Below are 26748 nucleotides of genomic sequence, written 5' to 3'. Positions count from 1 at the left end.
AGATTTAAAATATGCTTCCTAGTGTGACCAGCTGGTCCTAGAAATAAATCGTTCTCAAGTTATGCAGTGCTCACAGCAAAGGCTGTGCGAATAGTGCAGCTTTCCCCGTATCAATCAATCCATTTTGCTAGCTAAGTTTGTGCCCGGTGGTGTGCGTAAACAAAGCCATTTCTTAGTGTTTGTCTCTTAGAGAATTCATTCCAATGACTAGTTTCGAGTTTGCACTACTGCCGCTTCTATATTTGCTACTGATCCTGAAAAACCCTCCAACCTCCGCCCAAATGATGTCCTCGCTGGTGAAGCCGGGCATTTTCCGGCACCTAATGTGCCGTAACAACATGTATCCGCGCAGCTCTGTCCTCCGGTACCCAGTTTCCGACGAACAGGTGTTCTGGTCGGAGCCTTTCCCGGACTACTGCCCGCCTGCGTACACGGCGCCACACATTGGCGGGCAGGTGTGGGCTGATCCGCCGCTGCCCAGCGACACATTCCGGCCACAGTGGAACCAGCTGGATGGACAGGTGAACCGCGAGTCCTTCCACGGTGCCTACAACGTGCAGAATGGACTGCCCCTGAATCCGATCGGGCGTACCGGACTAACCGGACGTGGTTCGCTAGGCAGATGGGGTCCAAATCATGCTGCAGATCCAATTGTCACGCGCTGGAAGCGCGACGGCCAAGGAGCAATTTTGGCCAACCTGACCACCGGCAAGTAAGTTGGCCCAATTGCCCATCAACTGTTATTATATCACTTCCTCTTTTCTCCAGGAATATTATACAAATGGTTGCCATACAGCGGTCCGACAACAAATTGTGGGCCATTCCCGGTGGCATGGTCGATCCCGGCGAGAATGTCAGTGTCACCCTTAAGCGTGAGTTTACCGAGGAGGCGTTGAATTTCACAGACAAAGCCAACATGGTGGAGCGATTTTTCCAAGCGGGCGGCGTTCAGGTATACCAAGGCTACGTAGACGATTTTCGAAACACGGACAACGCTTGGATGGAAACCACTGCGCTGAACTTCCACGACGAAGACGGAAGCCAGGTGGGACAATTGGAGCTAATGGCCGGTGACGATGCCACCAATGTGCGCTGGACGGACGTCGACTCGAATCTAAAGCTACACGCTAATCATGCCGACATCGTCCGTGAGGTTGTCATCCGACGAAATGCACACTGGTAGAAACTAGACTGAAACTACAAGAGTTAAGATCAAGAAAAAAACAAATTTTTAATAATAACACAGCCTTCAATAAAAACAAGTAATCCCTTTATTGTTCAATGCATATTAATGCCTCACTGGATGTGGTCTATAAGTTAGAAAACATTTGCCTCTGTTTTTCGGCGCGTAGAAACCTACATCTTGCAATTTTAAAGATCACTAATCTTGAATGATTTAACTCCACAGAAGCACAACTGAAATTTAAGACTATTTCGAAAGTATTCGTATAAAAATCTTTCATTACTTCCAATAAATGAATCTGCGGGCGGAGGACGTTAGATGTGCTGAGCTGTTTGGTGGTTTTCACGCGGATATGTAAGGCTTACAGGGCTTGAACATAATTGAACACTTCTGGATTCATGTTCGATACTTTGTTAAACAGTTCCGGGTAGTTGGCGCTAATCTCTTTGATGAGGGCCACCGCGCTCTGGGTTGTCTCGACGTCAGGCATCTGTTTCTTGTAACTCGACTCTATGGTGATGGCCAGGATTTGCTCAAGATGTGCTTCTATGCTGGGGCGGGCCTTCAAGTATAGCACGCGGAACGCCTTCTGAATCACATCGTTCTCCACGGTGTCCTCCTTCAGTGGCAAATGGTTGAGCCACACGGGCAGCACCTGGCCAAGCGGCACTGAATCTAGGTCGGTAACTATGAGCCGAGCAACTGCTCCGCAAATGTTGTCCATGGCGGCAGGAACGGATTCCCTGACAATTGCTTCGGAAAGGGCTTGCAAAATTGTCGGATAAGACCTATGGATGCAAAAAAACAAATAAACATACATCAAAACTAGATTCTGGCAGAAAAGTTCGTTCCCGCTTTCAGGACACCCACTCTAATGATTTTTCCTCGGAATGGAAGACAATTTCGCCTAGTGCAAAATAGGAGTTCTGTCGCGCTTTGCCATCAGAATCCTTGGAACCGGCGATAAAAATGGGACGTAGGGCATCGAAGTAAGTAGCACAGCATCCTTTTAGCGCCCTGCAGCAGTCAGCCAGTGCGCCATAGACGAACGCCCGCCCTTCTGGTAAATCCAAGTCCTTTACCTTCGCCTGAAACGAAATAATTGAATTTCAGTAAGCCGTTCGGAATATCGATGGTTAAATGAATTATCGCCAAGAGAAGCTCGTCCTCTCTTCTTTGCCACATCATGGTTGGTATTTCGTGCAAAACCTACCAGCCTTTGAATATAGAAATGATAAAGACGTCCAAAATAAAGCGAGAACAGCTCCGGCTGAATGGTTAAGCCAAACATGGGGAACAGATTGGCAGCGTTCTCGAACAGCATCTCTTCGTTCTCGCTTTCCTCCGGATACTCATCATCTCCGCCGCCGCTCTCCTCGTTAAACTGGCAGGCCATTTCATTTGTGAAAATGTCCCTGATACAAGCGAAAATTAGTTCGGCGTGCTCTTGGCTGTTTATCGCCGGCACGTTCTTGAAGACTTCGTAGAGGACGTCAAGCAAGTGGTTTACGACCCCAACCTGGTCGTCGGTGCGCATTATATGTGCAAACTTTGGAATGGCAATCTCGCAGGCGCGCTTCAGGCCGACGGCATCATTCAACTTGTGGAGAGCCGTAATGAACGCGCAGATGGAGTCAATGCACGCCATACGAACGTCGCTCTGCGGATGATCAATCATCTTGTAGACGTTCTCGAATGCAGACTGCAAATAGGGCGCAAAGGCGGCGCCCGTATGGGTAGCAAACTCCTTGAGTGACATAATGGCCTCCTCCTTTTCAATGATATAATCATTCTCCACCAGGTAAGCGTCTTGGTCATCTTCGTCGTCTGTGTGCTCTAAATCAATCTCTATATTGGCGGCATCTTCTAGGGCCAAATCATCCTCCGCATTGTCCGACACATTTGGCACCATGTCCTCCGAAGAAATCACAGATTCCATTATGCGATCAATGAACTTGGGGAACACACTGGCCATGCTCTCGTTGACAACCGATGACAGGGATGACATCAGGTTGTATATACTCCTGCGGAACTCGGGATCATCCGGACCATCTTCTAGCATCATCAGACAGAAATTCATTGTATCGTCGGCAAGCGGAATAATATTATCTTTGCCCACTTCGCGACAGAGCTCGGCCAGAGTGTCGATAGCTTGGATGCGGAGACTGTCCATTTCTTTTGGGCAATCCTTCACCAGACAGCCCTGTAGTACGGTCATGATCCTGGGGAAATATGGCATCAGGTGTTCCTTAGCTGCTGTTGACACCGCTGCTATGGCCGACAAACCCATTTCACGCATTCGGTTCGTGTTCTGCGGTTCCATAACCCCAAACAGACTGCACAATAAGTTTATCAGAGGGTGGACTCTTATTTCCGAATAGTCTAGTCTTACCGATCCATAAGTGTGGGTAAATAAGGAACAATTTCCTCATCCAGATTCTCGCAAAAGGTCTCCAGGGCATAGAACATACGATCCATATGTTTCGGATTAGGCGTACCAATCTGCAAGGAAAAACATTTAGTGTTTCTGCCAAACAATTTGTTTGCTTTGTTGGTTCAAAACGGAATGCAGTCCTCAAAAAACTTAATTTGTTACGTGGAATGATCCCTATTTGAAGACACCTCCTTTATGTATGCGACGAACTCATTACTCATTCAAATAGCAATTAAGAAACGAGTCAATGAACATTTAACATACGCCAAATAATTAAATAAACCAGTGCGAAGTGAGAGCTCTTAATGTAATCAAACCGAGCAAACTATTCAACGATTTGAGGTATTTGATGTGCAATCAAGAACAAAGTCAAATGTAAGAAATCGAAAAAGCACCCTATATTTGGCGAGGACCGATCTTCGTTTGATCTGTATCATGTCTAAGTACATTATGGAATCTTTGGCAGGAACGGAATCGAGATTTGGCCCATTGCTGTTATGGACAGCCTTTAGAAGCAGCACAAACAAACAAATAAACAAGAATGTAAAATACACATATTCCAAGTTGGTCGAAGATGTCCGCAATGATTACCTACCTTGAGTTCCATTACCAGCTGGCTTAGATAGTCAAACAGCACGGGAAGAATTTGAGGAGCAAACTTGCAGATCGTCGGCTGAAGAAACTCGGAAAACTGGCCGAGGGCGAAGAATGCGGCGGTCCGCACCAACATTACAGAGTCCAAAACTCCAGCTTTGATGATATTAAGCATGACCTGCAGATACTTTTTCCCAATGGCCTCGGAGCAGCCCTCGGCAATGACGCCCATGCAAATAAAAGAGGAACGGCGAAGCACAGGTTCCGGGCTCTGCAACGCAGGCTCCAGCAATTCCAGTAGTGGCGGAATAAACTTGTCCGGCACCATGTGAAGGGCCATCAGGTCCAGTGTCTGCGCAGCTGCATTGGATGGGCTATTCAGGCTCTCCGAGGAAAAGTAATCATCGTCTAGAATAAGAATAGGATTAGCAAGCATGGCAGCAGAAATATAAAGGAGCAGTTACAACCATCGTCAAGGACGTCCTGGCAAATCACTTCGAAAATAACCGACAGAGTGGGCTGGAGTAGTTTCTGCTTCATAATAATCTTCTTCTTGAGGCGAATTAGGCTGCCCACAAAGGTAATCACCTGAACCCGAATTGAAGCGTCGACCTGCTTGTTTCTCGCAATCGTCAGACAAAACTCCAGAATTAGCTTCACATTGCCGGTCAGCAAGTGCGGCACATACTCGGCCATGCTGTCCATGATATCAAAGGAACCCATGAACTCATTACTGTCCCCCTTTTCGGCGAAGGCGCCCAGGGCCTTGAGAATGAGCGGCACAGCCTTAACCACAATCTGCTCAGCATTACTATGTCCACTGACGAAAGGCAACAGGAAGCATATACCCGCCAGCATGTTATGCACGGTGGGTGTGGCCATGTTCCCATTCGCCTCGGCGGTAACTAGAATGCCGGCAAGCAACGGGAAGATAGTATCCGTGTAGTTCGAAAACTGATCGGGAGCAGCGTCCATGAGCGTGGAAAAGATTGAGCTGCCCCGCTCGCTTTCTGTTGGATCGGGACTGCTGCAACGTTCGTAAATAAACTTCAGTATTTCCTCCCTCCAGGAGTTTTGCTTTCCCTCCTCATGGCGCACCAGCGATCCAATTATAAAGGCCACCGTTCCCTTCACGGTCTTTTCCTTCACCGCGATGAGGACCTGCAGCATGTTCGATTTAATTCTGAGCGATTAAATGCATCCGTTAGTTTATCTTAGTCGTTAAAGGCAACCAGTTAACTCACGCTGCTTGGTGCTCGGCGGGAACCAACTGCCAGTGGCGCAACTTTTTGACCCGCCTTTTGAGGAGCACGGCGGCGACCTGCCGCTCCTGGACCGGCCTGTCCGACATTATGATCTGGGTGAGAACCAGCAGAGAATCTGGATTCTCATAGGCCTTTAACATCTTGTCTGTGGACTAAAGTAGCGAAAGATATGGAACTTTATTAGTCACTTTTATGGCCCTATGCTAGCATGCTATCAACATTAATAATTTTCCAATTAGGAAGCGACGATGTGTGCGTCCATGTGAGCAGCGTGCAGCATTTCAAGAACATGAGAGCCCACAGATTTTTGGAAAAGAATCGATGTTCGTAATGGTATATTAACGAATTTATTGCAAACAAAAATTGCAAAAATTATTGCTTCTTAAAAATTTCAATAGTTTAGTTTTTTCTTATCAAATGGATACAATTAGGTAAAACTCCATTATATTAAAATATTATACAACAAATTGTGGAAAATGTTCAGAATTTTTAAATTCGATACTAATGAAATGCTGCCCACTGTGGAATGTGCCCATGCCGAATTATAAGGCACTGTGTTCATGTGGCGTACATATATACGCATGTATATAGGCAATGCGATCCAGCCACGCGGTCAGACCAACATGGAGCAGTCAGAAAGAGGAATGTATACATGAAAGACAGCCAATGGAGCCCAGGATAACCTCCTTTCTCATTGCCGGAGGGAAAATTCGGCCCGCTTTGCTCACCTCACGGATTCGTTCCGTGTCCATGGCCAGGATCCCGTTGATTATATCCAGAATAGCTGCCTCCATTTTTGGGGAGTTACTGTTCGTGCCCAGGCGGATAATCCAATGCAATCCGGTACAAATTTCAGCCGACGTTACGCGGAATTGAGGATTGAAAAGTGGGATGCCGGGGAGAATTCGCGAAAGTGAGACCAGGGCTGAAAGCACGTTGGCGATGCACGTTTTGCGCTTGTTGCAGTTTACAGTTTATCGGAAGCTTATTTTACATTCTACTCTTGAATTGGCGGTTATCATTGCGGTTAAACGAGTAGTACGCGATACGTGATTTTATCTCGCGCAGTTAATTTGTCACTTGTGTTAACATTTTTCTTTAAAAAATGTATTTATGTTTTTTGTTTATTGTTGAGTGTTTTTATGTGTGCGCTAGCATCAGTGTTATGCAGTAGAATACATAAAATTAACATTTTTGACAGTTGATCCGACCGGACAGGTTAGCAAAGGCCGCTTCGACACTAGTGTGCAGCCCTGGATCTGTTATCATTTATCGACGTCCATTTTCGAACGAAGCGACGCGCCTTTTTTTTGTTTACGCGTTCGCACTGCAAACTGTAACTGTTAAAGGACAAAGCGGAATGGACAGAAGCAGTGGAAGCCAGGGAAATGGCAGCTACATGGACCAAAACTCGCTGGGCATCCTGAACATGGACAATCTAAAGGGTAAGCAGGCGGGGCACGCCGGAAATAAGCCGAAGCAGCAAGTAATCCGTATTCCCCTACAGTCTTCGGCGACTTGTCCAGCTTCAGCAAAAGTGGAAGGAGGAGCGGCACTGGTCGGGACTCTCCCGCCGTCCACGATCGGCTCCGAGAAGAACGACTGCGTGCGCTGGAGACACTGGAAAAGCCTCGACCATCGCATTCCAGCCAAGCAAAGAGCACTGCCCTCCAGATGCGCTCGTCTACAAACATCTCGGAGCTGGTAACAGACGACACCATCGATCTGAACAGCAGCAGCTCTTTAGCTTTGGTCACGCCCGCCACCAAGGGCACAAACATCTCATTTGAGCCTGCGGAGATCACCGGCAGGTCCACACTCTGCCAGGCGGGAAAACAGCGCCGCAGGGAGAAGCCCTCCCTGTCGGTGGCCGAAATTCTAAAGTCCTCTTTCGTTGAGAAGGCTCGCCTGTTGGAAAAGAAGCTTCAGGATGCCAGTCAGGTGGAGGCCAGCTATCACTTATCACGTGCCAACTCCAGCAGCCTCTCGGATTCGTTCAACTGCTCGCGCAGCTTACCGCGCACTGCGGACATGAGTGAACTGAGTCTTAACGGCGGTGGGGGATTTTCCTTTGGCTCTGCCTCGTTGGCGGCGGAAGGCCAGGATGAGAGCTTCGCCCCCGCCGAGCTAATGCAGTCCAAATTGGTGCTGGGTGAAATCTCCTGGGCGCAGGAGTTCACGGCCATGCCGACGGCCACGTTGAGCACACAGGCGATGCAGAAGATTGCCGCACCGCCGCCAACATCCGAGATAGAAACGTCGGTGTCCAAGTATGCAACAAAAAATAGTCTTCCAAATACAATTTATTTAACTTTCAACTTTTGTTAATAGTTCTGTCTTGGCCGGAGATCCAGACTTTTCGTTGGGCAACTACTTTCAGACGCGTTCGGAAAATATATGGAACATTGTGAGCAACGACAGCCCGAATCGTTTGCGAACCAACCAACCGCTATTGGATCCGGAAAGTAACGTGACACTGGATTCGGTTGGCGAGAAGACCCCCCAGCCGGACAATAAAACCTACACCAAGACGGACGCCATGACAGGCTCGAATCTCGGACGCAATCTTATGCGAAAGATGCAACAGGAACGGATTCAGACTGCGCTAAACAGCAATGGTCTGGCAGCCAAAGAGACCAAGCGTCCGCCGTCGAGCTCCGAGATCCTAAGTCTCTCCGCGATCGACAAGGCGCTGAGGGACATAGATCTCAATTCGGATACATCCACTGTAGAGGTTGTCAACCACCTGTGGGAGCATGGTCGTGGAAACAATTATGATGATGGGGAAAACAAGGAGAACCAGAGCAGCAACTCCCATGCGGAGCGCACTTTGTGTGGCTCCAACAAGCTTACCGACACCATGAGCTTCACGGACTCTGTGCTAAACTCAACGGATTTTCGTCATTTGCAGCAGAGCATCTCGCGCAAGCCGCTCAGTCCGCTGGCGGACCAGCCGCAAATCACCATTAGCCGTGCGGACACCGATCCCGTAGAGACAGAAGCCGAGGCGGACATCGATGAGTGGCCCTCGACGCCGGTGAAGGAGCCTAGCCGCAGAGTGAGACGTACTAAGATTTCTCCAAGACCAGCAAGTCCGTCGAGTAGCGACGGTGTACGTCCACTGACCTGCACCGAGGATGAAAACGATGACGAGGACGAGGACAAGACGCCAGTGAATAAGAAGAGGGTTTCGATCGCCACAATGGGCTTGATTCCGCGCAAAGCCTCCTCCTTGAGCAGCACTCGTTTGGATGGTTGCGACGTTGCCGTGGCCTCTTCCACCGAACGTGATTTTGGCATTTCACCGAACCTGGCCAAAAACCTATCGCCCCTGTCCTCGCCGAGAAGTTGTCTCTCGTCGCCGCTGCTGGACAGCACAACCAGTTCCGACCGCCGGCAACTCATGAGTGGAGCAGCCCGCAAGGCAAACTCCTCGCCCGCAGGAAGTGAGGCCAGTTCCACCAGCGGATTCACAGCGAGCGGCAGACGTGGACTGGGAACCAGCTCTGTTGCAGCGCCACGGAGTATTTCGCGTTGTTCGAACTCCAGTGAGTTCAGTCATCGCGATGGAAAGCTGCTCCCCCTAAAGGTGACCCACACGACCCTCTGTTGGGGCAGCACGAAGCTGCGGACAGATGTGCGTAAGTCCATGCAAGTTAAGAACACAGCGGACAAACGGCTGGTAATTCGGCTTGGCATCCAGGGACCCGGATTCCAGCTGGTGGGCTCCGACAGCAGCACCATCACACTCCAAGCCATGGAATGCCGCTCGGTGGTGATCAACTTCTGTCCCACTGTCTGTGGAGCGGCCATCGGAGCCTTGTCTTTCTATGCACCATCAGGAGCGCATAACAGCAATCAGCCGGGCCTGGAGATTCCGTTGTACGGCTACGGGGGCAGTGCGTCCATCACCATAAACGGTCTGCTAAAGGGACCGGTGGGCGCCAGTTTCCTTACCATCGGCGATGTATGCGAGCTGTCCGCTGGTCCGCTTTCGGCGAGTCTCAAGTTTCACAACAAGGGCCCTCTCACCGCTTTCGTTGGTATTTCAGTGGACTCCACCGTGCTCATGAAACTACGCCTCAGCGAGGCCTTCGAGGTACGTCCGAGCCGGTTGATATTGCCGCCGAATAGCGAGCGCTGCGTGCAGATACTTTTCCGACCGAATCGTGAGGATTTGAAGAACATACTTAAGAAGACCGCACAGGTGTTGACCCTGGCCAATATGCGGATTTTCTGCGGAGACGAGCCCAACAGACAGCGTATGCGCAGCTTGGTCCAAAGGATGAGCAGTCGACAGCGAGAGAAACTCACATCGCCGATGCTGGACAGCATTTGGGGCGAATTTCCGGACGAGCAGCCAGTGCGCAACATCAATCAGCTGAACGAACCGCCCGAGTTCATTCTGGACTTGGTCACCGTAGTGCGGATTATTGATGTTGCGCTTACCCTCAATCGGGACTTTGATGAATCGTCTGAGAGTTCCCTGATGTTTCTGCCGGAGGCCGACGAAACCGTGCTATTCCGCACCATATGTGTGGCCAATTCGCCGACGCCAACGCAGAGTCATCTATTGGAGCCAGTGGATGAGCTATTGGAGGCGGACACCACAACGTTGACGCCCGTCGAGCGAAACTGGTGTGTGCAGCCAGCTTTGCTGGAATTCGGAGTGGGCGGTTCGCCACTGGCCACTTTGTCCGTAACCAACAGCTTCTGCTCCAGGCAGCTCATCGAGGTCACCTGCAATGTGCCCGATTTGGTGCGAATCACTCCCAGCGAGTGCTACGTATCCCCGGATGGCGGCCACGCGGAGATCGATGTGCGCCTGCTCCGCTCACCCAGGCAGGATTTGCGCGAAAGGGAGCCGCTCATTGTGGTCTCCATGGAGAACGAGCGCATCAGTGTGCCGATTAGTTTTAAGTTTTAAAAATTGTTTTATTTATGCCTGCTAATTGTGCTTTCCCTATAGTTTAAACAAAAATTGTATTGTGTTCTTGTGTACTTATGAAAGGAAAACGTGTTTGCAGAGTATTTGTAAGGAAAACGCAAAACCCTAAAGTTAAAATACTCGCTTGTTTCCTTAAAGTTACATCTTGCTTAATAAAAACTAAGAAAGTATAAGAGTTAATTTTAAATTTTGATATGTTGCTCTCGAATTTTCAAAAACTAACGTTTATGTTAGCGATAGTTCGTCAAAAAGTGAGTGGGCAGGCACATTGCAAGGTGCAAGCCGAAAACGGTCACACTGAGAAAAGTGCATCATTTAATTTCCAGCCTTTTCCGATGAAAATGGACGCCGACAGCAGTGGAACCGAGCATCGAGGTACCCACTATATAGTATAAACGATCTGATCAGATTCTGATCCAGTGCCATCTTTTTGTTGTTTTTTTTCTAGTGTCATATTGTGTGAAATGTGAAATGGATGAGAATGAACGCTGCACGACCAGACAGAGAAAGAGAAGCTAGGACAATAGGACCCTCAACTGCGCATTACGTGGATTCCGTCTCCGACGATGCGCCAAACACTATGTGTTGGATGCATTGACTAACCCCACTTTTTTTTCACATAGATTCCCGTGGCTCAAGGTCGCGATCCTGGCGAGAAAGAGAACACCATGGCCGAACTAGAGAGAGGGATAGCAGAAAGAAGGAGCACAAGATTCCGTACTTTGCGGACGAGGTTCGAGAACAGGATCGGATAAGAAGGCTGCGCCAAAGAGCGCACCAATCCACCAGACGCACTCGCTCCAGATCCAGATCCCAGTCGTCCGACCGTGGGAGCAGGCACAGAAGGCATCGTCAGCGCTCTAGGAGCCGCAATCGTAGCCGAAGTCGCAGCAGTGAACGAAGACGCCGTCAAAGGAGCCCGCATCGGTACAATCCACCGCCAAAGATCATCAACTACTATGTGCAAGTGCCACCACAGGATTTCTACGTAAGTAGTTATTTGTATTGAAAAAAATAAATCTAACTTAAATCGATTATGCAGGGGATGTCTGGCATGCAGCAAAGTTTTGGATACCAACGGCTACCACGTCCTCCGCCGTTTCCACCGGCCCCCTTCAGATATCACCAGCGACAGCCGTTCATGGGAGCTCCGCGATTTGGCTACAGAAACGCGGGGCGCCCCCCATATTGAACATACGCCATTCGACATAATTACAAATTTATTTACATTCGTGTGTTTTGTACATTAAAATAATAAATACATATATATTTCAAACTAAAAATGGAGAACATAAAATATTGCAAACGGAGAACGTTGATTAAATCATGAGCAAATGCAGCAAAGAAGGCGGCAAAAAAGGGTCACACGAGTTAGGAAGAGGAAGTTACTTAATTCTAGGAGGGATAACCATATATTTACGACTTTATACATGCACATTTACACATACACTCATGGTTTCGGGGGGACTAACACTAGCGACTCTCCTAATTACGATATTTACGCTTTGTCAATAAATTATAAAAATAGATCATTTGTTGTGGCATTATACTAAAACAGTGGTTAGAGCTCGACCCGCGGACGAAACTGCAGCCGAAGCGGCGGATCCCGGAAGCGCCAGCGCGTCACGTAGACGAACTTCAGCGTGTGATCCTTGCCGAGCAGCTCCTCGTTGCACAGTATGTCGATCTGAAAGAAAAGATGTGTGGTTATCATATAAGTATGTGCCATGTATACAAGTAACTAAGCCAGTCGTAGCTTTCACTGGGAGAAGTTACTGTTCCGAAAGCCAAGTAACTCACCTCTCTGTACTTTTCGATGCCGTTGAGGATCTTCTTGGCCACCAGCTTCTTGAGGTGCGTTATCGTCGCCTGCGAGCTGCAGCGAATGAATCGCCTCTGCAGGTTCTTGAAGTTATTGCTAATGCACTCCAGGCACACGTTCACCTGCTCGTCCAGGCGATGGAAGTCGGACTCGGCGTGGGCGTCCATCACCTTCTCGTTGTCGTCCTCGTGGTTCTGCGTGATATCCTTGGGGCACGGCATGTTCCTGCTCTTGTAGAAGTCCCGCTCCCGGCGCGATTCATCTGGAATGTTTCGTGTTGGAGTGTGAGTGAGTTAGTAGAAGAAATAATAATAATAATAACACGCTCGAGCCAACCTTCTTGCAGTTTCGGCACCAGTTTGTACACAATGTCCTGCATGGTGCGATCGAAGCTGATGTATTGCAGGGGATGGGACTGATGGATGATGTTGTCGCAGGTGGGGCAGGTTTTCTTCTCCTCCAGGTGCTTCACCAGGCAACTCTTGCAAACTGTAATTGCAGCAAACACTGTTGTTATTGGGCAGGTAGTGTTCCATGCCGGACCAACTCACATGTGTGCAGACACTCCGTCACCGTGGTGGCATCGATGAAGTAGCCGCCGCAGATCTTGCACGTGATGTGCGGATTGATCGTCTTCAGCTTCACGCGCCGCTCCATGCTGGCCCCCCGATTATGTGCTGAACTACGTTACTATATCCTATTTATCCCTATTTTGCAGCGGACCGACCGATGGCTTGCCTGCTGCGGATTTTCCGATCTCCCACTCCCGCGCGGAAAACGCTCAAAACGGCGGACGCGCTCTCTTCCGATTAGTGGGAATGCTCGCGCACGGTTGTACAGGCACTCGGCATTGTGGCCAGCAGATTTTGGTCGCGATTTCTTTCCTTCTTGGTTGTAATTTGAATCAAATAAAATAGAAATCACGACTAAATAAATTGTGTGTACGTGTGAGCTAGCGATGGGCGATAGTTGCGTACCTGCTACTAGTCGCGATTATTTCACCGTGACAAGTCACCGCTTTGGCGGCATGTCATGAGCAGTAACGACTTAACTCATAAAGACTCTGGATTTTTCAAGTACACAATTGGCGTAGCTCTTCAAATGTTAAGCAATATGAGTCACGCATACCAATTCCATATTGTTTTTATGAAATCCTGCAGCATGATTCCTATATATTCATAAATAGCGCTCACTGTAACCCAGTGGTTTCTTCACACTTTGCGTCACAGCCATTGTAGCCCAATGCATGCATGTGTGGGTGAATCGTGTCACCATATCGATACCGTGACTTTGTTCACCGCGCCGGGCCGGTCCCAACTATCGTATGTGCGTGGGTGGCCGCAGTCTGGCAACGCCCATTGCTAAATTCAGGTTGGTCACACAATGCAAGTTGGTATATTTGAAAATTAAACTCATTTTTGAAATATATTGGGAAAACTAGTTAACATATTTTTAAGTTCGAAAACATCAAGCTAAGAGGTTATAAAAAATTGGTTCTTAGATGCATAACAAAATAGCTTATATAGGAAACCTTTGTTTCCGTAATTTCGTCATCAAATAATATAATCTTTTAGCTTTCGGTTTGGAAATTTTGAAATAATTGAAAAATGAGTAGAGTTAAGCCAATTTAAATTATTTTAATTCCACAAATCTGTTCGCACATAATCGTTCATATGTACATATGTTATCTATGTGCATAGTAAGGGGGGGATTTATTTGTGTTTAGTTTGCTTGTTTTCACAATTTTGAAGTTTTGTTTTCAATTCCCTAATTTATTATGTACTTGGCGTATTGCGGCTCATACTTGTCGATGTAGTGCTGGACAAAACGGCACCTTATAATAATGAAGTGCCCATTCAGCAGTGCGTAGTCCAGTGCTGACTTGGCCAGTAGCTTCCCAATGCCGTGTCCGCCCAGTTCCTCCGGGACGTTGGTGCTTTTTATGGTCATTACACCGTCCCTGATGGAGTATACCAATTCAGCCCGGAGCTCGCCAATGTCGGTGTAGAACCGATCCCTCTTTTGCCGGACAACAATGTGCGTGCCAAAACATCTCTTCTGCGAATTTAGGTTTGGAACCTTTAGAACTTGGCCAGTTAGGGTGTGGTTACTTGTTGGGATGGTGTAGACTTTCGAGCACAAGGAATACGTTCTTCGTCCACCTTGCAGAAACAGAATTGGAAGCAATTTGGAGAGCATTTCTTGATTTTTGTAAGTAGTTTCAGGAATTCGGGCCGAATAATCATACTTCACATCATTTTGACGATTTTCGAGTGACCAGCTTAAATTATATAATTCATTAAAGTAAATAAATAGTTTACACCAGCTACGCACCTGCGTAGTAAATTTATAAAGGGTTAAGGATTAAACGCAGTGCACTTTTCCAGCTTCAGCTACAGATGTAGTAATATCTAAATAAGTTCAAACATTAATGATGATTTCCAATCACTTAGAAGCAATGTGACCTTACTCGCGCTTCCTTTTTTGCCACTAGCTATCAGCTGTTGCTCTGCTATTGTTTTGTTGCTTCGATTGCTGGAGGCGTAGTTTTCTGTTTTTGATAATTACTCGTAGCAAAAGCAGAGAAATGGCGCTGGTGGATCACGATTCCTGGGACATCGAGTACGAGGGCTGCGAGCGACTGCGCCATCAGCTGCTGGTGTACCTCAACCAGCGGCAGCAGCTCAATCAGAAGACGAGCCAGTTCGTCCAACTGACGAGCAGCATACAGACGGGAATTGAACAACTGTCCAAGGACGTGAAGCACCTCAAGGTGGTGCTGGACAACGCCATCACCTGGGAGACGAGCACGGAGGAGGAGCTGCAGCAGCGCCGCATCGACTGGGACAGACTCACTTCGCAGCTGCGCGAGATCCGCGAGAAGTTCGCAAACAGCAGCCGCTCCAATGTCCCGGCCGCATCCGTCTCTGCTTGGCAGGATCAGGATCTCGGGCCGGGTCACAGCAATTCCTCGCGGAACACCGCTTTGGATGTGGAGGCTCTGAAGCAGAAAAAGACCGAGATGCTGGCGCAGCAGAACGAAGGGCTCGAGGTTCTATCAGCCACATTGTCCAGACAGCGCCAACTGGCCACACAGCTGGGCAACGAGGTGGAGGACCAGAACAGTGAGTTTTCCCCAGTCCCTGCACTGCCAATGCTAATCCCTACCTCCTTGTAGATATCCTTGACAACTTGGCCAATGCCATGGACCGTGTGGAAACGGGTGTGCAGCGGGAAACACAGAGCATTGGACAGGTTAACCGGCGGGACAGTACCTGGGGCTACTGGCTCGTCATCATAGCCTTGTTCGTCGCCATCATCGTTGTGATCTTCGTCTAGCTCCCACGATCCATTCCAGTTGTTATACTACTTTATACAATGACCTGCGTGGAATGTCTATCTGTCGTTAACCCAAAGTTTGATTATTTATGTATACACCAATTAAAGTAGAATTTATAAGTATTTACGTTCGCGGATCGTTCCCCTTGATCAGGTTTATTTAGTCGTTACATTACGGTTAACAGATGTACAGGTGTTTATATACTTAAGCCAAATCGGAGGCGTAGGGCACGTTCGCCAGGTGGCCGATGGCGCCGACGGCCAGCTTGGAGCTGCCCACCTTCTTGGCCGCCTCCTGGACCTGCGACTGCGAGATGCCATCGATGGCGCCAAGCAGGGCGTCCGCCTCCAGCACGTTCCGGGTGAGCGCCGCTTGGCGACCGATCTCCTTAATCAGACCACCGTCCGACGAGTAGCGCGAGATGATGCGCGCCTTCAGCAGAGCCTTGCCTCGGGCCACATCCTTATCCGACACCGAAGCCGACTTCAGGCCGCGCACCAGGAACTCCACGGTCTTGCCAATGTCCTTGGAGTCGGCGGAGACCACAAAACCGAACAGACCAGCGTCCGAGTAGCTGGCATTCACAGCCTTGACAGAGGCTCCGACGCCGCCGGCGCAGTTGACAGCCTCGCCAAAGAGTCCAGCCGAAGTGCCGCGTTTGGTGGCGGCCTTGGCTCCGAGCGCCTGCTCCAGGATGGCGAATGCCAGCGCTTCCTTGTGGTTTGATGCGGCGGCGCCCTGTCCAGCAACGGCGACGACTGCACGGTGACCAGTAGTGTCCTTGCGGGCATCTCCACCATACCAGTTGGCAGAGGCAGCCTTGCCGCCGCCGCTAGGGAACTGCAGGGTCTGGGCAAAGCCGGCCAGCGTGTTGTTGTCGATTCCCACGCCCACGACAGCGGCACGGCCAGCGGCGAAGGTCTGGGCCACGTAGTGCAGCAGGCTCTCTGAGGACAGCTTGCCCAACTGGAAGCGGGGCGAGTAGATTGAGTTGCCCAGGCCGTTGCGGAAGGCGGCCTTGTGGACGAGCTCAATGGCGCGTTCCTGTAAAGGACAAAACAAAGAGTTATTCAGGGATATTTGGTTGCATTTATATTAAGGAGCTAGGACTCTTCTAGATCCATTATGAATGGCATGTGAGCTCACCTCCGTGGAGACGGCGTTCAGCTGGTTGACCACAGTTTTGGCATTGTCGACCAACTCCCAGGGCTTGAAGGCTGGCTGGAGCAGGTCCTGGAGATAGCGCAGTCCAGTCTCGGCGTTGTCTGCTGTGGTGGTCACCGTGTAGCCGACGACCTCGCGATCGCCCCATGTGGTCAGGGTACCGCCCACCTGCTGGATGTTGCGGGCGATGGCGAAGGCGGACGAGTTCTGGGTGCTCAGTCCTCCGGCCAAACGAAGCAGGTGCGAGGCTCCCTGGATGTCGTAGGACTCGTTTCGTGATCCAGCTCTGCAATTGGTCGATTAGGATACTCCAAGAGATTGTCTACTGCTCCGTGGACTCACCCCAGCACCAAAGAGACGCGCGAAACGGGAAGAGTTGCATCGGCGGTGGCTACCACCAGTTTGTTCTCCAGCACCTTGACGTTCACGGCGGACAGGTCGCCAACGGGACGCGGGCAGGTGGCGTAGCCTCGTTTCTGCTGGGAAACATTATGGAATTGTTATAATTCTTGTTACATTCGACATTGTTTAGATGGCAACTTGGGGTGTTTTACGTAACACGAGCCTTCCGCTGGGAAGAATCGCTGCCATAACTATTTGTTGGTTAAGTCGAGACTTACGGCGATGGCGCGCAGGAGCGACGTCTTACTAGCGTTACAGGCCATGGCGTGGATTATGCTATAATTTCTTCTATTTGCTTTCTAAGCAATTTTTTACAAATATTCGCGGAGCGAAAATTTTTACGGTCGTTCGCGCTAGTGTGGCCGTCGCACGGGGTTCAACTAAGCCCTAGTTTTTCAATGCGCTCGAAAACGGTCACACCGAGTCCCAGCTGTGACTTGTAGCAAGTCACTGGATTTTCGAAATATCGTGATCTTGAATAATTTGACAAAGTGAACAAATTTACCAAATGCTTTTCCTTAGCAGTTACATCCACACAGAAAAATGTATAAAACTGTCAGTTTAAATTGTCACTATTACCAAATTATCCGTGAAACGTAAATTTCAAACTGTTGCTAGGCTTGCAGAAATAATATACTACTGGCTTAGGAGTTTTAGCTTTAATTTCTTGTTGTTTTCAATGTAATTACATATTACTATAAAAATTGTGGTATCCAGCGTGTTAGAACTGTTTTCTTAACCTTACTCTGTCGTTTATCAACGGCTGCTTTACGACTTAAACTATCATCTCGAGGTCCCGGGCGTAGCTGAGCACCTGCTCGGCGAGTTCCACGGAAGGCAGGAGCTCCTTGGGTTTGACGCTGCGGTCCGTGAAGCTGTAGTCGCCGCTAGCCTCCAGTTTCCATTGGCGCTTCTCGCCGAAGGCCTTGATCTCGTCGGGGACGCGCAGGTTGAGCCGCTTGGCTGCATCCCTGGCGGAGATCTTGTCATAGGACTTCTCGATGCAGGCACCAATCTCATCGCGCACCGTTTCCAACAGCAGATCCATAAAGTAGCTATACACCTCGACGGGCACCGTAGACTTGGCCTGAAAGATCTTGTTGTAGCGTCCCTCCATGATGTACTGCTCGAGCGCCAGGATGGGCCGAATAAACTGATTATGCTGGATGACGTCCACGGAGAGCAGCTCCAGTTCTGTGTGAAAGTCGGATACCCGGTTGCCGGACAAGAGGTAGAGCAGATTCAGCCCGAGCAGCTTATACTTGCTCTCCGATTCGCCAATGATCTTGGCGTAGTCATAGTAATAGCACTTCAGCTGCGCCATGTAGCGTTCGAAGGCGAGCAGGTCCTTGCTGAGCACGCTATGCTCCACGGCCACCTCAAGCACGCTCCTGGCCAGGATCAATTGCTTCTTGGAGCTCTGGGCGTCGTTTCCGTCCGTCGGCAGGAATGCCATCTTCACGAGCGCCACTTTTAGTTGATCCAGCAGTTGGCCGCATTTGACGGTGTTTGGTGGCCGCTTCGACCATTCGGCGGTCAGTTCCTTGTACAGTGATTCCACGTTGGCCATTCTTTAGATTGGTATATTAAAGCTTAAATGTTTTCTGCAGATTCCCAAGATGATTTTCGCTTTTTTTTAGAGATGGTAATTGTTGTAGGGTCGGTAAAGCGATAGGACAATCGTTATCGGAACAGTTATCGGTTGTTAAGTTATCGTAGGGCTGGAAATATTATTTAAATGTATCTTTATGTTGAAAAATACATTTTTTAGACGAACTCTATATAGTTTAACAGTTTACAGCTGAAAGCTTTATTATTTGATCCAAGGGGTATTGTATTTCCTTTGTGACTTCACAATGAAGTATTTTTAGTGGAATGTACAAGAATAAGACTGGTTTCAATTAAAACAAAACTACACTCCAATTACATTGGAAATACTTTGATTGCATTGTAAATTTTGGACCCAAAGTATGAAAACTTTTTCAGCTTTACTGAATTTAAATATTCCTTGACCATCGTTAGCTTTCATAATAATAGAATACTCAGAATTAGTTTGAATACCTACCTCTTAGCGATAGTTTCATAGTTTCGGTCTGTGCTGTGAAGTGTTGATTCGCATGCGCTTTCCAACACACAGCAAATTCGCATAAAAGCGAAACTTGTTTCTTCCTTTAAAAACGTGATATCTGCCTGATAGGATATAGGATAGAAAGCCGAGATGTCCGACGAGACCAACACCGCGGCGTGGGATGACTCCCTGCTGGTGAAGACGTACGATGAGTCGGTGGGACTGGCCCGCGAAGCTCTGGCCCGGCGCCTCGCCGATTCCACCAACAAGCGCGAGGAAGAGAACGCAGCTGCAGCCGAGGAAGAAGCTGGCGAGATCTCGGCCACTGGTGGGGCTACCAGCCCGGAACCGGTGTCCTTCAAGGTGGGCGACTACGCCAGGGCCACCTACGTGGATGGTGTGGACTACGAGGGCGCTGTGGTGTCTATTAACGAGGAGAAGGGCACCTGCGTACTCCGCTATTTGGGCTATGAGAACGAGCAGGAGGTGTTGCTCGTGGACCTCCTGCCGTCCTGGGGCAAGAGGGTGCGTCGCGAGCAGTTCCTCGTCGCCAAAAAGGATGAGGACGAGCAGTTGAGCCGCCCCAAGGCCTCCGCTGGTAGTCATTCAAAGACTCCCAAGTCATCCAGAAGGAGCAGGATCTCTGGCGGACTGGTTATGCCGCCTATGCCACCAGTACCGCCCATGATTGCCGGACAAGGCGACGGCGCCGAACAGGACTTCGTGGCCATGCTCACCGCCTGGTACATGTCCGGCTATTATACGGGCCTCTATCAGGGAAAGAAAGAAGCCAGCACCACTAGCGCCAAGAAGAAGACACCCAAGAAGTAATTCCATCTCATCTCATCATCACATCTCATCTTTTCGAAAGACTTGTAGATATTAAGAGAACAGAACGATTAAATTTGTTATGTTAAAGAGCCAGTATCGTCATTGTGGGATCTTGTTTTAATTGCTAAATAAATGGGAAAAAAAATGCTGAGGCAGGCAGAAATTTAGGTTGACATTCAATATGGCCACTTGAGAAAATCAGTTCTTGGACACATTTCGTAGCGAGCGGTTGAGTTTGTGATATAACGGAATTTTCATACCCTTCGATAGATTGTTTTAAAATGGCGATGTTTTAGCTGGCAGTATACAAATCAGAAAAGAAAAAAAGCGGCTCTTTTGATTGGTATGCAGTCTTTCTTACACTGCAATAGATTTTTTTAACTTTACGTATCGTGTAGCTGTTTTAAAATCAGTCGCTTAAAAATTATATTGATAAATAGTAAGATATAATGATGAAAAGAGTACACAGTCTTCGGTATTGCCTAATCAACAAACTAACTGAAAAATGCGTTAGGACCTTTTAACTGTCCATATTCAACACTGCCAAATGCATCCTTTATTTTTGCAGGCTTACGATTTAAAATATAAGAGATAAATCGTTCGTTCGTTTGCAATGTCGAACCAGATGAGGGTGTTGGACTTTGGCGATGGATCGGTGCCCATCCAGCTGGACTATCCAGATTCGAAGATCTTCAGCAAATGCAGTAGCTACGGCGATCGTGTTCCGGGTACCCATTGGAACGAAATCGCAGTGCACCATAATGGCCGCCTGGAATACTCTCCAAATCCGGAGCAGATCATCATGGATGCCTTATACCAGGCCACAGACGGGGCGGACTTCTTTCCGGTGTTCTACCAGGTGGCCTCCACATAACTCAAACATCCGACATCCGAGTTTTAAACTACATACAATTTTCAGCGTGGGAAGAACGTGGATACCATGCTGGCCAGGAACTGCAAGGCGGCCATTGACAAGCTCTTCAAACAGCGACTGTCCATTAATCTGGAAGGAGGCGCCTCTATACCCATCAGTATTCAATTGGGCGTAGCACAGTACCGAAGGGACCAGATAACTCCAACGTTCCACATCGCACGGGTGGTCACCAGACTGATGAAACAATTGATTCAAAGGGACGGCGTGGATGGACTACTTAATCTGGATAACTTTGGGGGTCATCCGGAGTTCAAAAACCTTGTGGTAAGCCTGGGCAATCCGAGCATCCTGATGAACGTGTGCCAGGTGATACACAATGATGATAATGAACGCTTTCGGCTGAACGGATTTATATTGTCTAACAACCGCATTCGGGATATACGGCCCTTAACGTTACTCTCCAATGTGGACTACGCCCTGCTCGACTTGAGGAGTAACAAGGCGAGTTGACTCCTCCTGGATATATAAGCCCCATATAAAAGTTCCTTTCCAGATCAAGTCAGCCGAACGTTTGTGCCGCGCTCTAGAACAATTCAGGGCCAGAGAACTGCTCTTGGAGAACAACCCCATTGTAAAGATATCCAACTTTCCGGCAAACATTAAATCGCTGGAGAGTAACTTCGAGTTGGTGGTAAGTGCACGCCAGGTCGACTTTATGTTAACATATCGCCATATTACTGACATAAAACTACTCCGCAGGATGGAAAGCCTTTCAACATGCTGCACAAGTCCGTTTCGCCTCTGGATGTGGAGATCGATTTGGAAGTGGATGGAGCGCGGATTGACACAAATAACATGTGGAAGTTGCCCGAGTTTGAGAACAGCCAGCATTGGCATGCATTTTTTGTAAGTTTACCCTGTAATTCCTAGGATTATCACATTTGATGCATATTTTTTTTTAATAGATACCCGATCCCATTCAAGAATTTAACCAGGAGGTGTTCTTTGACTTTTTCTTTATTAGGCTGGATCCGACCCTGAGCAACTTTTATCCCTGCTACTACAAGGTGAGTCCGTCCATTATCTTCCCATCACATTCCTGCAAACAATAACATTCTATGTTATCCAGTACATTAACACGGAGCACGTTTTCCTCGTGCGCAATTGCTTTGATCAGATTGCACACCTGGTAAACAATTGCAACCTAGAGATGACAATTCCGACTGGTGATCGGATTTTTCGCTACTACCTGCGTATGAATGTGAGCACCGTCAAGCAGCATCATGTCGATCCGGAGGAGTGCATACAGAAAGCTGTCTCGCAATGTTATGTGGCACAGAACCGAATGCTTAACCTCGAACGGTTTCACTCCAGAGAATGTCTAAAGGATGTGATGGTGTCACTAAGCTCGCCAAAGATCTTGACCTACGTACTGTCGGTAGCGTCGCGGAAGTTCATGACCACCTGTTCAGAGATCCGCTTGTGCCACAACAAGATCCTTGTTCTGGATGGAGCCCATGTCCTTGGTATGATGGGGTGCCTGCGAGCGGTGGATCTCAGTCACAACTGGGTGCAGGATCTGTCAAGCATCCACAGTCTGGGCAACCTGCCTCTCAAGTCCCTGGTACTTCACGGAAATAAACTCTGTCGCAACTACAGACTTCCCAGCGAATATGTCAGGGCAGTGAAGGAGGTGTTTCCACAGTTGACCACCTTGGATGGCGTTGACCTCCAGACGAATCCTGGCCAGTCGTTGCAGAAGAACTTTCTTTGCGATACAGGTGCCTATGAGTTGGTGGGTGCCTTTCTTGAAAACTATCTTCGGGAGTTCGAAAACGATGAGTTTCGCCATAATCTGTACAAGTATTACTCTGAAAACTCTATCTTTACTCTAACATGTAACTACAACGTGGTTCAAAATCACCAGACTCCAAAGATATTGCAGCGTTTATCAAAGTACAATAAGCATGCACGAAATCTGCGCAACAAGGACTATTCCAAGGCAAGCGATGGCGTGTTCATTGGCTCTACATATATCGTTGAAATCCTATTGCAACTGCCACGAGTCACCCACGACTTCCACTCCCTGCAGACGGACGTAATGCACTACGATGGTAAGGGGGCGGTTATCTATGTGGCTGGTTTGCTACGGGACGAGCCACCTAGCACGAGGAACGGCCACGGGGGCAGAACGGACATCGGTGATGTTCTTTTGGGCTTTAGCCGACAGTTTGTGGTCACGTTCGATGAGGCGAACTTGGTAAGTTAAGAAAATGCTGGATGCGATTAACTTAAGCTTTTGCTTACGATACAATGAATGATGATGATAGAATATAAATTATTTTTTAACAATCTAGGGCTTGGGAAAGAGGGCTCGTCGCCTAAAGATCGCCAACGAACGTCTACACATAACGAATCCATCGAAAACTGCAATACGAAATGCCTTCAGTGTAAATTTTCCGGATCTAAGTGAACGTCAGGTGGAAGAGGATTCCCTGGATGTGAAGGATCACAAACTGCTGCTTTTTCAGGAGGTAACTGGCCTCATTTCCACTTGGGTCACATCGATTGTGGAGGAAGCCGATTGGGACTTTGAGCGAGCCCTAAAATTGTTCATACAGAAGAACGCTGATCACGAGATCCCAGATCTAGCATTCGCCTAGAATATGTGATCTCTATAGAAAATATTTATCTATGACGAAAGTTAAACCAAAACTAATTAAATGCAATCGATTAACAATCTCCACTAAAATTTAAACTTATAATCACAAAGGCAATAGACAAAGAAACATTGTTTTAATATTTTATATTAGTTCCTATTTCTTTATGAAATTAAGAGAATCGAACGGAATGAAAATTATTAGGAATATAACCGATATCGGTTCTAGAAGTCATATACTTTTGTAAAATAAGTGGTGCCTCCATGTAATCCGAGAGTTACTTGTTTTGTTGGTTTTTCAATACATGTGTTTCCTCTTTCGTTATAAATACTGAACCTATTATGCAAATGCGATATCCCAATAAAACTACCTTGGATTACCATTAAAAAGTAATTTAGATGGCCGAAAACATTTATTTGATAATTAAGAGTTAATCACTTGCAAAGAGAAGTCTCTTTTCTACACATGTATGGGAGCTATATATCCTCGACTTCGAATCCGTAGCTGCGGAGGAATAGGGTTTGGGCAGTGGGAAACAAACATTGAGAAAATGCCATCGCTTAATTATTTAAATATTTTGTAGACTAGAAAAGGTTTCTAAATACATTTAGCATATGTTTTTGTATAATATGTATAATGCATTAGTAAACGCACAGTTCAAGAGCCTTACATGATAAATTACAAAGGAGAAAAGTCCGACTAAGCTCTAAGGATTTTCATATGTCAGTTAATCATGTGTGTCTGCTCAATGGATTTAGCTAAATGCTAATGGATCATTCATGCAAATATTGTGTACGGCTGATTGGGTGTAAAAAAAAAAGATTGAAAGAAATTCGAGTGTTTTCCATGCTTTTTATGTCTTGGTTTTAATTCCATAACTTAGATCAAGTTTCAAAACATACTCTAATGCCAAAATGAACGAATAACACTACTCCAAGCTATGAGCGCGTTAATATCAGATTAGTCTTTTGCGTTTCACGTCCGTCTCCGCTTCCGTTTCCGGCTTGTGTGCATCTCGTGTGTGACTGTATGTATTGTGGGTAATTACAATGGTTAATTTATCGGCAAAGGTAGTGACAAGTGGCAAGCGCTGCGAATGTCGCTAAACCCTTGGCTTGGACAAACAAATAAAACTGCAAAATTGGCGCTCATAGTGGTGATTAGTTAGATCTTCGGTTTTGTATGCTTCTGTGTTTGCTGCGTCGGCAGCTGCTGCTGTAGGACCCGATTTGATTTGGTTCTCCAGCCTCCCGATAATGCTTCATTTGCGTCTGCCGCTTACAGTGCTCCAGCCTCCAGAATCCGGGTGTTGATGGTTCTGTTGCCGGGCACTGCGTGCTGAGGTGGCCGTGTGTGGAGCACCACTGGCGGCGGACGCGGCAGCATCATCTCACTTTTTACCGGGAGGCGCTATTGGTTGGCCGCGCTCCTTGCCGCGCAGCTTAATGCCAAGAACGCGTTCCATTTTACCCAGAATCAAGTTGTTTGGAATACCGCGACCGGCCTCGTAGTCGGTTACCACTTGCTGCTTTTCGCAGATTTTCTGAAATAGATGAAGTTCGAGTTAAGTGGGCGTTTTTAACAAAGTCATTAAATTGAACTGTAGACGCACAACTGATTTGAAAAGCTATTTTTGGATTAACCAATGCTATATTTATAGTTTGGTGACCTAGTGAATTGTAAATATATAAAACTAACCAAAGGAAAAGCTGCCTTCCAATAAGGTTTTTTTGTATACATTAGAGATATTCAAAATATTTGTGACAGCATGATTTTAAATGGTATAAAAAACCATTGATACTAGTTATTGAAAGGGAAAACATCTATCATCTATTCACTACAATGTAATGAAATAAGTGCATTGAACCTACAGTTGCCAGGTCCTTTTGGCTGAGGCCCTTGCTCTGTCGTCCCTGCTGGATGAGCTTGCCCACATCGAGAGGGATCTTGTCGTGGCGCAGCTCCTCGGTCTCGCGGTCCAGTTTGGCAGTGTTCTTGGTGGTCACATGCTGCTTGTTGGTGCCAGCACCATCTGTACGTAAAAGATTTGAAGTGTGACATTACTAGAGGGGACTTCCCACGGGCAGCGTGAAAGGTTTGCTTGCAATTGTGAAATCGGCGAAAAGCTGACCCAACCAGCAACTGAATTGCCACGCAATGCAGCAGGAGGCGATTCTAGGTTAGACTACAGTGGTGTGGTCGCAAAAGGGGGTCACTCATCAATGGAGGAGGTCGAGATGTTTGGCCGGCACTCACACTTCTGTTGGGTATCCACGGCGACTCCTTGGCGGCGCGCCTGGTTGACCGCCGATTCCGTCTTGAGGGTCGACGATTTGGGTGCCTTCTTCCGCAGAACAGTCACAGAGTCCCAGTCCGACATCTTTTTCGTCGATTTGTGGTGGAGACGAAAAATTAAAATTTATGAGTGAAAACTGCCGAACTAATCGCCTCGTTGACTTGCTGCGTTTGAAAGAACTCACATTGGCTGCTTTGCTTTGTTAAATCTGATTTTATTATTAATTAAAACTACGAAATTCCAGAACTATCTTCAATTCAGTGTTACCAGATGGTATAGGCCCGACCAGCCCTGATTTTGCACTAAAAAATCTTGTTTGTCGCGTAAGCTTCAACAGTGCGATTCAAAGTCTTTCGATTTAGGAAAGTATTAGCGGTTCTTAAAAATAGATATGCAATTTTCCAACAGTTAAATCATATTAAAAAAACATTTGTTGTTTTGTTGTTAAAATTTCGCATTTCCCTCAATGGTCTTCCCACGTAAAACTTTGAAAAACTGGCAACGTTTAAGCCTATCGTAACTCGATATCAGCAAAAACAGCTGTTTCCTTGTTAACGCTCGATGACTTAAATCGATACTTTTGCAGGCGGTATTTCAAAAGTTGTATATTTTTAAGTTTTCTTATTTTCCCTTAGCTCCTAGATTTTTATACAAGAGAAAACGTATTATTATGCACATTTTTAAATAAATAGTATTCATGATGATAACTATATCGCATTTGTCCTTTTGTACAAAACATACAAGGGATATTGAAGTCGAAAACAATAATTTCTGTTGATTTGTTTAATATTTTAATAAACCAAACAACGTAAGAGATTTTATCTAAGTTGACAAGGGGAATGCCACAATTTCAATTATAAATTTCCA

The 26748-nt window shown here is 47.4% G+C and overlaps 12 protein-coding genes across 15 annotated transcripts; 6 read left to right on the top strand and 6 right to left on the bottom strand.

Moving 5' to 3' along the window:
- Window positions 1–62: 62 nt before the first annotated feature.
- On the top strand, window positions 63–1274 carry LOC117141345 (ADP-ribose pyrophosphatase, mitochondrial). Its single transcript, XM_033304748.1, has 2 exons — window positions 63–712; window positions 769–1274. The coding sequence occupies exons 1-2, from the start codon at window positions 204–206 to the stop codon at window positions 1181–1183; spliced, it is 924 nt and encodes a 307-aa protein (XP_033160639.1). The 5' UTR covers window positions 63–203; the 3' UTR covers window positions 1184–1274.
- LOC117141344 (importin-4) lies at window positions 1254–6431 on the bottom strand. The gene is made up of 8 exons (XM_033304747.1): window positions 6205–6431; window positions 5456–5628; window positions 4679–5394; window positions 4213–4619; window positions 3576–3685; window positions 2397–3519; window positions 2054–2271; window positions 1254–1971 (listed from the first exon to the last, which is right to left on the bottom strand). The coding sequence occupies exons 1-8, from the start codon at window positions 6268–6270 to the stop codon at window positions 1545–1547; spliced, it is 3240 nt and encodes a 1079-aa protein (XP_033160638.1). The 5' UTR covers window positions 6271–6431; the 3' UTR covers window positions 1254–1544.
- Window positions 6432–6752: 321 nt separating this feature from the next.
- LOC117141343 lies at window positions 6753–10457 on the top strand. The gene is made up of 3 exons (XM_033304746.1): window positions 6753–6921; window positions 6984–7746; window positions 7808–10457. Exons 1-3 carry the CDS (start codon window positions 6837–6839, stop codon window positions 10401–10403), a joined length of 3444 nt encoding a protein of 1147 aa, XP_033160637.1. The 5' UTR covers window positions 6753–6836; the 3' UTR covers window positions 10404–10457.
- A 231-nt stretch (window positions 10458–10688) lies between these two features.
- Window positions 10689–11707, top strand: LOC117141347 (female-specific protein transformer). 2 transcript variants are annotated; one of them, XM_033304751.1, is made up of 3 exons: window positions 10697–10799; window positions 11048–11412; window positions 11467–11707. In XM_033304751.1, the coding sequence occupies exons 1-3, from the start codon at window positions 10760–10762 to the stop codon at window positions 11614–11616; spliced, it is 555 nt and encodes a 184-aa protein (XP_033160642.1). In that variant the 5' UTR covers window positions 10697–10759; the 3' UTR covers window positions 11617–11707. The 2 variants fall into 2 exon arrangements, with proteins under 2 accessions (XP_033160643.1, XP_033160642.1); XM_033304752.1 differs by lacking the exon at window positions 11467–11707 and having other exon boundaries at window positions 10689–10799; window positions 10873–11141.
- LOC117141348 (polycomb group RING finger protein 3) lies at window positions 11630–13213 on the bottom strand. The gene is made up of 4 exons (XM_033304753.1): window positions 12798–13213; window positions 12583–12735; window positions 12225–12508; window positions 11630–12111 (listed from the first exon to the last, which is right to left on the bottom strand). Exons 1-4 carry the CDS (start codon window positions 12901–12903, stop codon window positions 11986–11988), a joined length of 669 nt encoding a protein of 222 aa, XP_033160644.1. The 5' UTR covers window positions 12904–13213; the 3' UTR covers window positions 11630–11985.
- Window positions 13214–13872: 659 nt separating this feature from the next.
- Window positions 13873–14694, bottom strand: LOC117139794. Its single transcript, XM_033302409.1, has 2 exons — window positions 14581–14694; window positions 13873–14527 (listed from the first exon to the last, which is right to left on the bottom strand). The coding sequence occupies exon 2, from the start codon at window positions 14443–14445 to the stop codon at window positions 14014–14016; it is 432 nt and encodes a 143-aa protein (XP_033158300.1). The 5' UTR covers window positions 14446–14527; window positions 14581–14694; the 3' UTR covers window positions 13873–14013.
- Window positions 14695–14727: 33 nt separating this feature from the next.
- LOC117139793 (syntaxin-8) lies at window positions 14728–15708 on the top strand. The gene is made up of 2 exons (XM_033302408.1): window positions 14728–15371; window positions 15425–15708. The coding sequence occupies exons 1-2, from the start codon at window positions 14834–14836 to the stop codon at window positions 15583–15585; spliced, it is 699 nt and encodes a 232-aa protein (XP_033158299.1). The 5' UTR covers window positions 14728–14833; the 3' UTR covers window positions 15586–15708.
- Window positions 15707–17539, bottom strand: LOC117139791 (cytochrome b-c1 complex subunit 2, mitochondrial). Of its 2 annotated transcripts, none has more exons than XM_033302404.1 (4): window positions 17371–17539; window positions 17093–17229; window positions 16733–17036; window positions 15707–16630 (listed from the first exon to the last, which is right to left on the bottom strand). In XM_033302404.1, exons 1-4 carry the CDS (start codon window positions 17413–17415, stop codon window positions 15791–15793), a joined length of 1326 nt encoding a protein of 441 aa, XP_033158295.1. In that variant the 5' UTR covers window positions 17416–17539; the 3' UTR covers window positions 15707–15790. The 2 variants fall into 2 exon arrangements, with proteins under 2 accessions (XP_033158295.1, XP_033158296.1); XM_033302405.1 differs by having other exon boundaries at window positions 17093–17226; window positions 17371–17538.
- Window positions 17540–17796: 257 nt separating this feature from the next.
- On the bottom strand, window positions 17797–18811 carry LOC117139792 (26S proteasome non-ATPase regulatory subunit 8). Its single transcript, XM_033302406.1, has one exon. The coding sequence runs from the start codon at window positions 18720–18722 to the stop codon at window positions 17928–17930; it is 795 nt and encodes a 264-aa protein (XP_033158297.1). The 5' UTR covers window positions 18723–18811; the 3' UTR covers window positions 17797–17927.
- A 453-nt stretch (window positions 18812–19264) lies between these two features.
- LOC117139631 (survival motor neuron protein) lies at window positions 19265–20153 on the top strand. Its single transcript, XM_033302090.1, has one exon. It carries the CDS (start codon window positions 19371–19373, stop codon window positions 20049–20051), a length of 681 nt encoding a protein of 226 aa, XP_033157981.1. The 5' UTR covers window positions 19265–19370; the 3' UTR covers window positions 20052–20153.
- Window positions 20154–20572: 419 nt separating this feature from the next.
- On the top strand, window positions 20573–23978 carry LOC117139630 (nuclear RNA export factor 2). Of its 2 annotated transcripts, XM_033302089.1 has the most exons (8): window positions 20573–20910; window positions 20971–21426; window positions 21479–21616; window positions 21685–21831; window positions 21891–21992; window positions 22055–22720; window positions 22853–23185; window positions 23283–23978. In XM_033302089.1, the coding sequence occupies exons 1-8, from the start codon at window positions 20665–20667 to the stop codon at window positions 23586–23588; spliced, it is 2394 nt and encodes a 797-aa protein (XP_033157980.1). In that variant the 5' UTR covers window positions 20573–20664; the 3' UTR covers window positions 23589–23978. The 2 variants fall into 2 exon arrangements, with proteins under 2 accessions (XP_033157980.1, XP_033157979.1); XM_033302088.1 differs by having other exon boundaries at window positions 22055–23185.
- An 868-nt stretch (window positions 23979–24846) lies between these two features.
- LOC117139632 (endothelial differentiation-related factor 1 homolog) lies at window positions 24847–26187 on the bottom strand. The gene is given in 4 exon segments (XM_033302091.1): window positions 24847–25128; window positions 25457–25617; window positions 25842–25965; window positions 26066–26187. Coding segments are annotated over 3 exon segments (567 nt in total). The 5' UTR covers window positions 26066–26187.
- Window positions 26188–26748: the final 561 nt, after the last annotated feature.

Source organism: Drosophila mauritiana, chromosome 3L (assembly GCF_004382145.1).
Source record: "Drosophila mauritiana strain mau12 chromosome 3L, ASM438214v1, whole genome shotgun sequence".
NCBI classification, from domain to species: domain Eukaryota; kingdom Metazoa; phylum Arthropoda; class Insecta; order Diptera; family Drosophilidae; genus Drosophila; species Drosophila mauritiana.
Note: the sequence above shows the minus strand (reverse complement) of the source record. Positions and strands in the feature narration are given on the sequence as shown.

Bases quoted from the DNA above. Each gene is read 5' to 3' on its own strand.
- LOC117141345 (XM_033304748.1), top strand. From the start codon at position 204: ATGACTAGTTTCGAGTTTGCACTACTGCCGCTTCTATATTTGCTACTG. The intron at 713-768 runs GTAAGTTGGCCC...TCTTTTCTCCAG, and splicing joins GCCAACCTGACCACCGGCAA to GAATATTATACAAATGGTTG.
- LOC117141344 (XM_033304747.1), bottom strand. From the start codon at position 6,270: ATGGAGGCAGCTATTCTGGATATAATCAACGGGATCCTGGCCATGGAC. The intron at 5,395-5,455 runs GTGAGTTAACTG...TTAATCGCTCAG, and splicing joins CCCGCCGAGCACCAAGCAGC to AATTAAATCGAACATGCTGC. The intron at 2,272-2,396 runs GTAGGTTTTGCA...ATTTCGTTTCAG, and splicing joins ATTTCTATATTCAAAGGCTG to GCGAAGGTAAAGGACTTGGA.
- LOC117141343 (XM_033304746.1), top strand. From the start codon at position 6,837: ATGGACAGAAGCAGTGGAAGCCAGGGAAATGGCAGCTACATGGACCAA. The intron at 6,922-6,983 runs GTAAGCAGGCGG...ATTCCCCTACAG, and splicing joins GAACATGGACAATCTAAAGG to TCTTCGGCGACTTGTCCAGC. The intron at 7,747-7,807 runs GTATGCAACAAA...TTTTGTTAATAG, and splicing joins ATAGAAACGTCGGTGTCCAA to TTCTGTCTTGGCCGGAGATC.
- LOC117141347 (XM_033304751.1), top strand. From the start codon at position 10,760: ATGAAAATGGACGCCGACAGCAGTGGAACCGAGCATCGAG. The intron at 10,800-11,047 runs GTACCCACTATA...TTTTTCACATAG, and splicing joins CAGTGGAACCGAGCATCGAG to ATTCCCGTGGCTCAAGGTCG. The intron at 11,413-11,466 runs GTAAGTAGTTAT...TCGATTATGCAG, and splicing joins TGCCACCACAGGATTTCTAC to GGGATGTCTGGCATGCAGCA.
- LOC117141348 (XM_033304753.1), bottom strand. From the start codon at position 12,903: ATGGAGCGGCGCGTGAAGCTGAAGACGATCAATCCGCACATCACGTGC. The intron at 12,509-12,582 runs GTTGGCTCGAGC...GAAACATTCCAG, and splicing joins GGTGCCGAAACTGCAAGAAG to ATGAATCGCGCCGGGAGCGG. The intron at 12,112-12,224 runs GTGAGTTACTTG...CTTTTCTTTCAG, and splicing joins GCATCGAAAAGTACAGAGAG to ATCGACATACTGTGCAACGA.
- LOC117139794 (XM_033302409.1), bottom strand. From the start codon at position 14,445: ATGCTCTCCAAATTGCTTCCAATTCTGTTTCTGCAAGGTGGACGAAGA.
- LOC117139793 (XM_033302408.1), top strand. From the start codon at position 14,834: ATGGCGCTGGTGGATCACGATTCCTGGGACATCGAGTACGAGGGCTGC. The intron at 15,372-15,424 runs GTGAGTTTTCCC...ACCTCCTTGTAG, and splicing joins CGAGGTGGAGGACCAGAACA to ATATCCTTGACAACTTGGCC.
- LOC117139791 (XM_033302404.1), bottom strand. From the start codon at position 17,415: ATGGCCTGTAACGCTAGTAAGACGTCGCTCCTGCGCGCCATCGCC. The intron at 17,037-17,092 runs GTGAGTCCACGG...GACCAATTGCAG, and splicing joins CGCGTCTCTTTGGTGCTGGG to AGCTGGATCACGAAACGAGT. The intron at 16,631-16,732 runs GTGAGCTCACAT...TGTCCTTTACAG, and splicing joins TGAACGCCGTCTCCACGGAG to GAACGCGCCATTGAGCTCGT.
- LOC117139792 (XM_033302406.1), bottom strand. From the start codon at position 18,722: ATGGCCAACGTGGAATCACTGTACAAGGAACTGACCGCCGAATGGTCG.
- LOC117139631 (XM_033302090.1), top strand. From the start codon at position 19,371: ATGTCCGACGAGACCAACACCGCGGCGTGGGATGACTCCCTGCTGGTG.
- LOC117139630 (XM_033302088.1), top strand. From the start codon at position 20,665: ATGTCGAACCAGATGAGGGTGTTGGACTTTGGCGATGGATCGGTGCCC. The intron at 20,911-20,970 runs GTGGCCTCCACA...TACAATTTTCAG, and splicing joins TCTTTCCGGTGTTCTACCAG to CGTGGGAAGAACGTGGATAC. The intron at 23,186-23,282 runs GTAAGTTAAGAA...TTAACAATCTAG, and splicing joins CGTTCGATGAGGCGAACTTG to GGCTTGGGAAAGAGGGCTCG.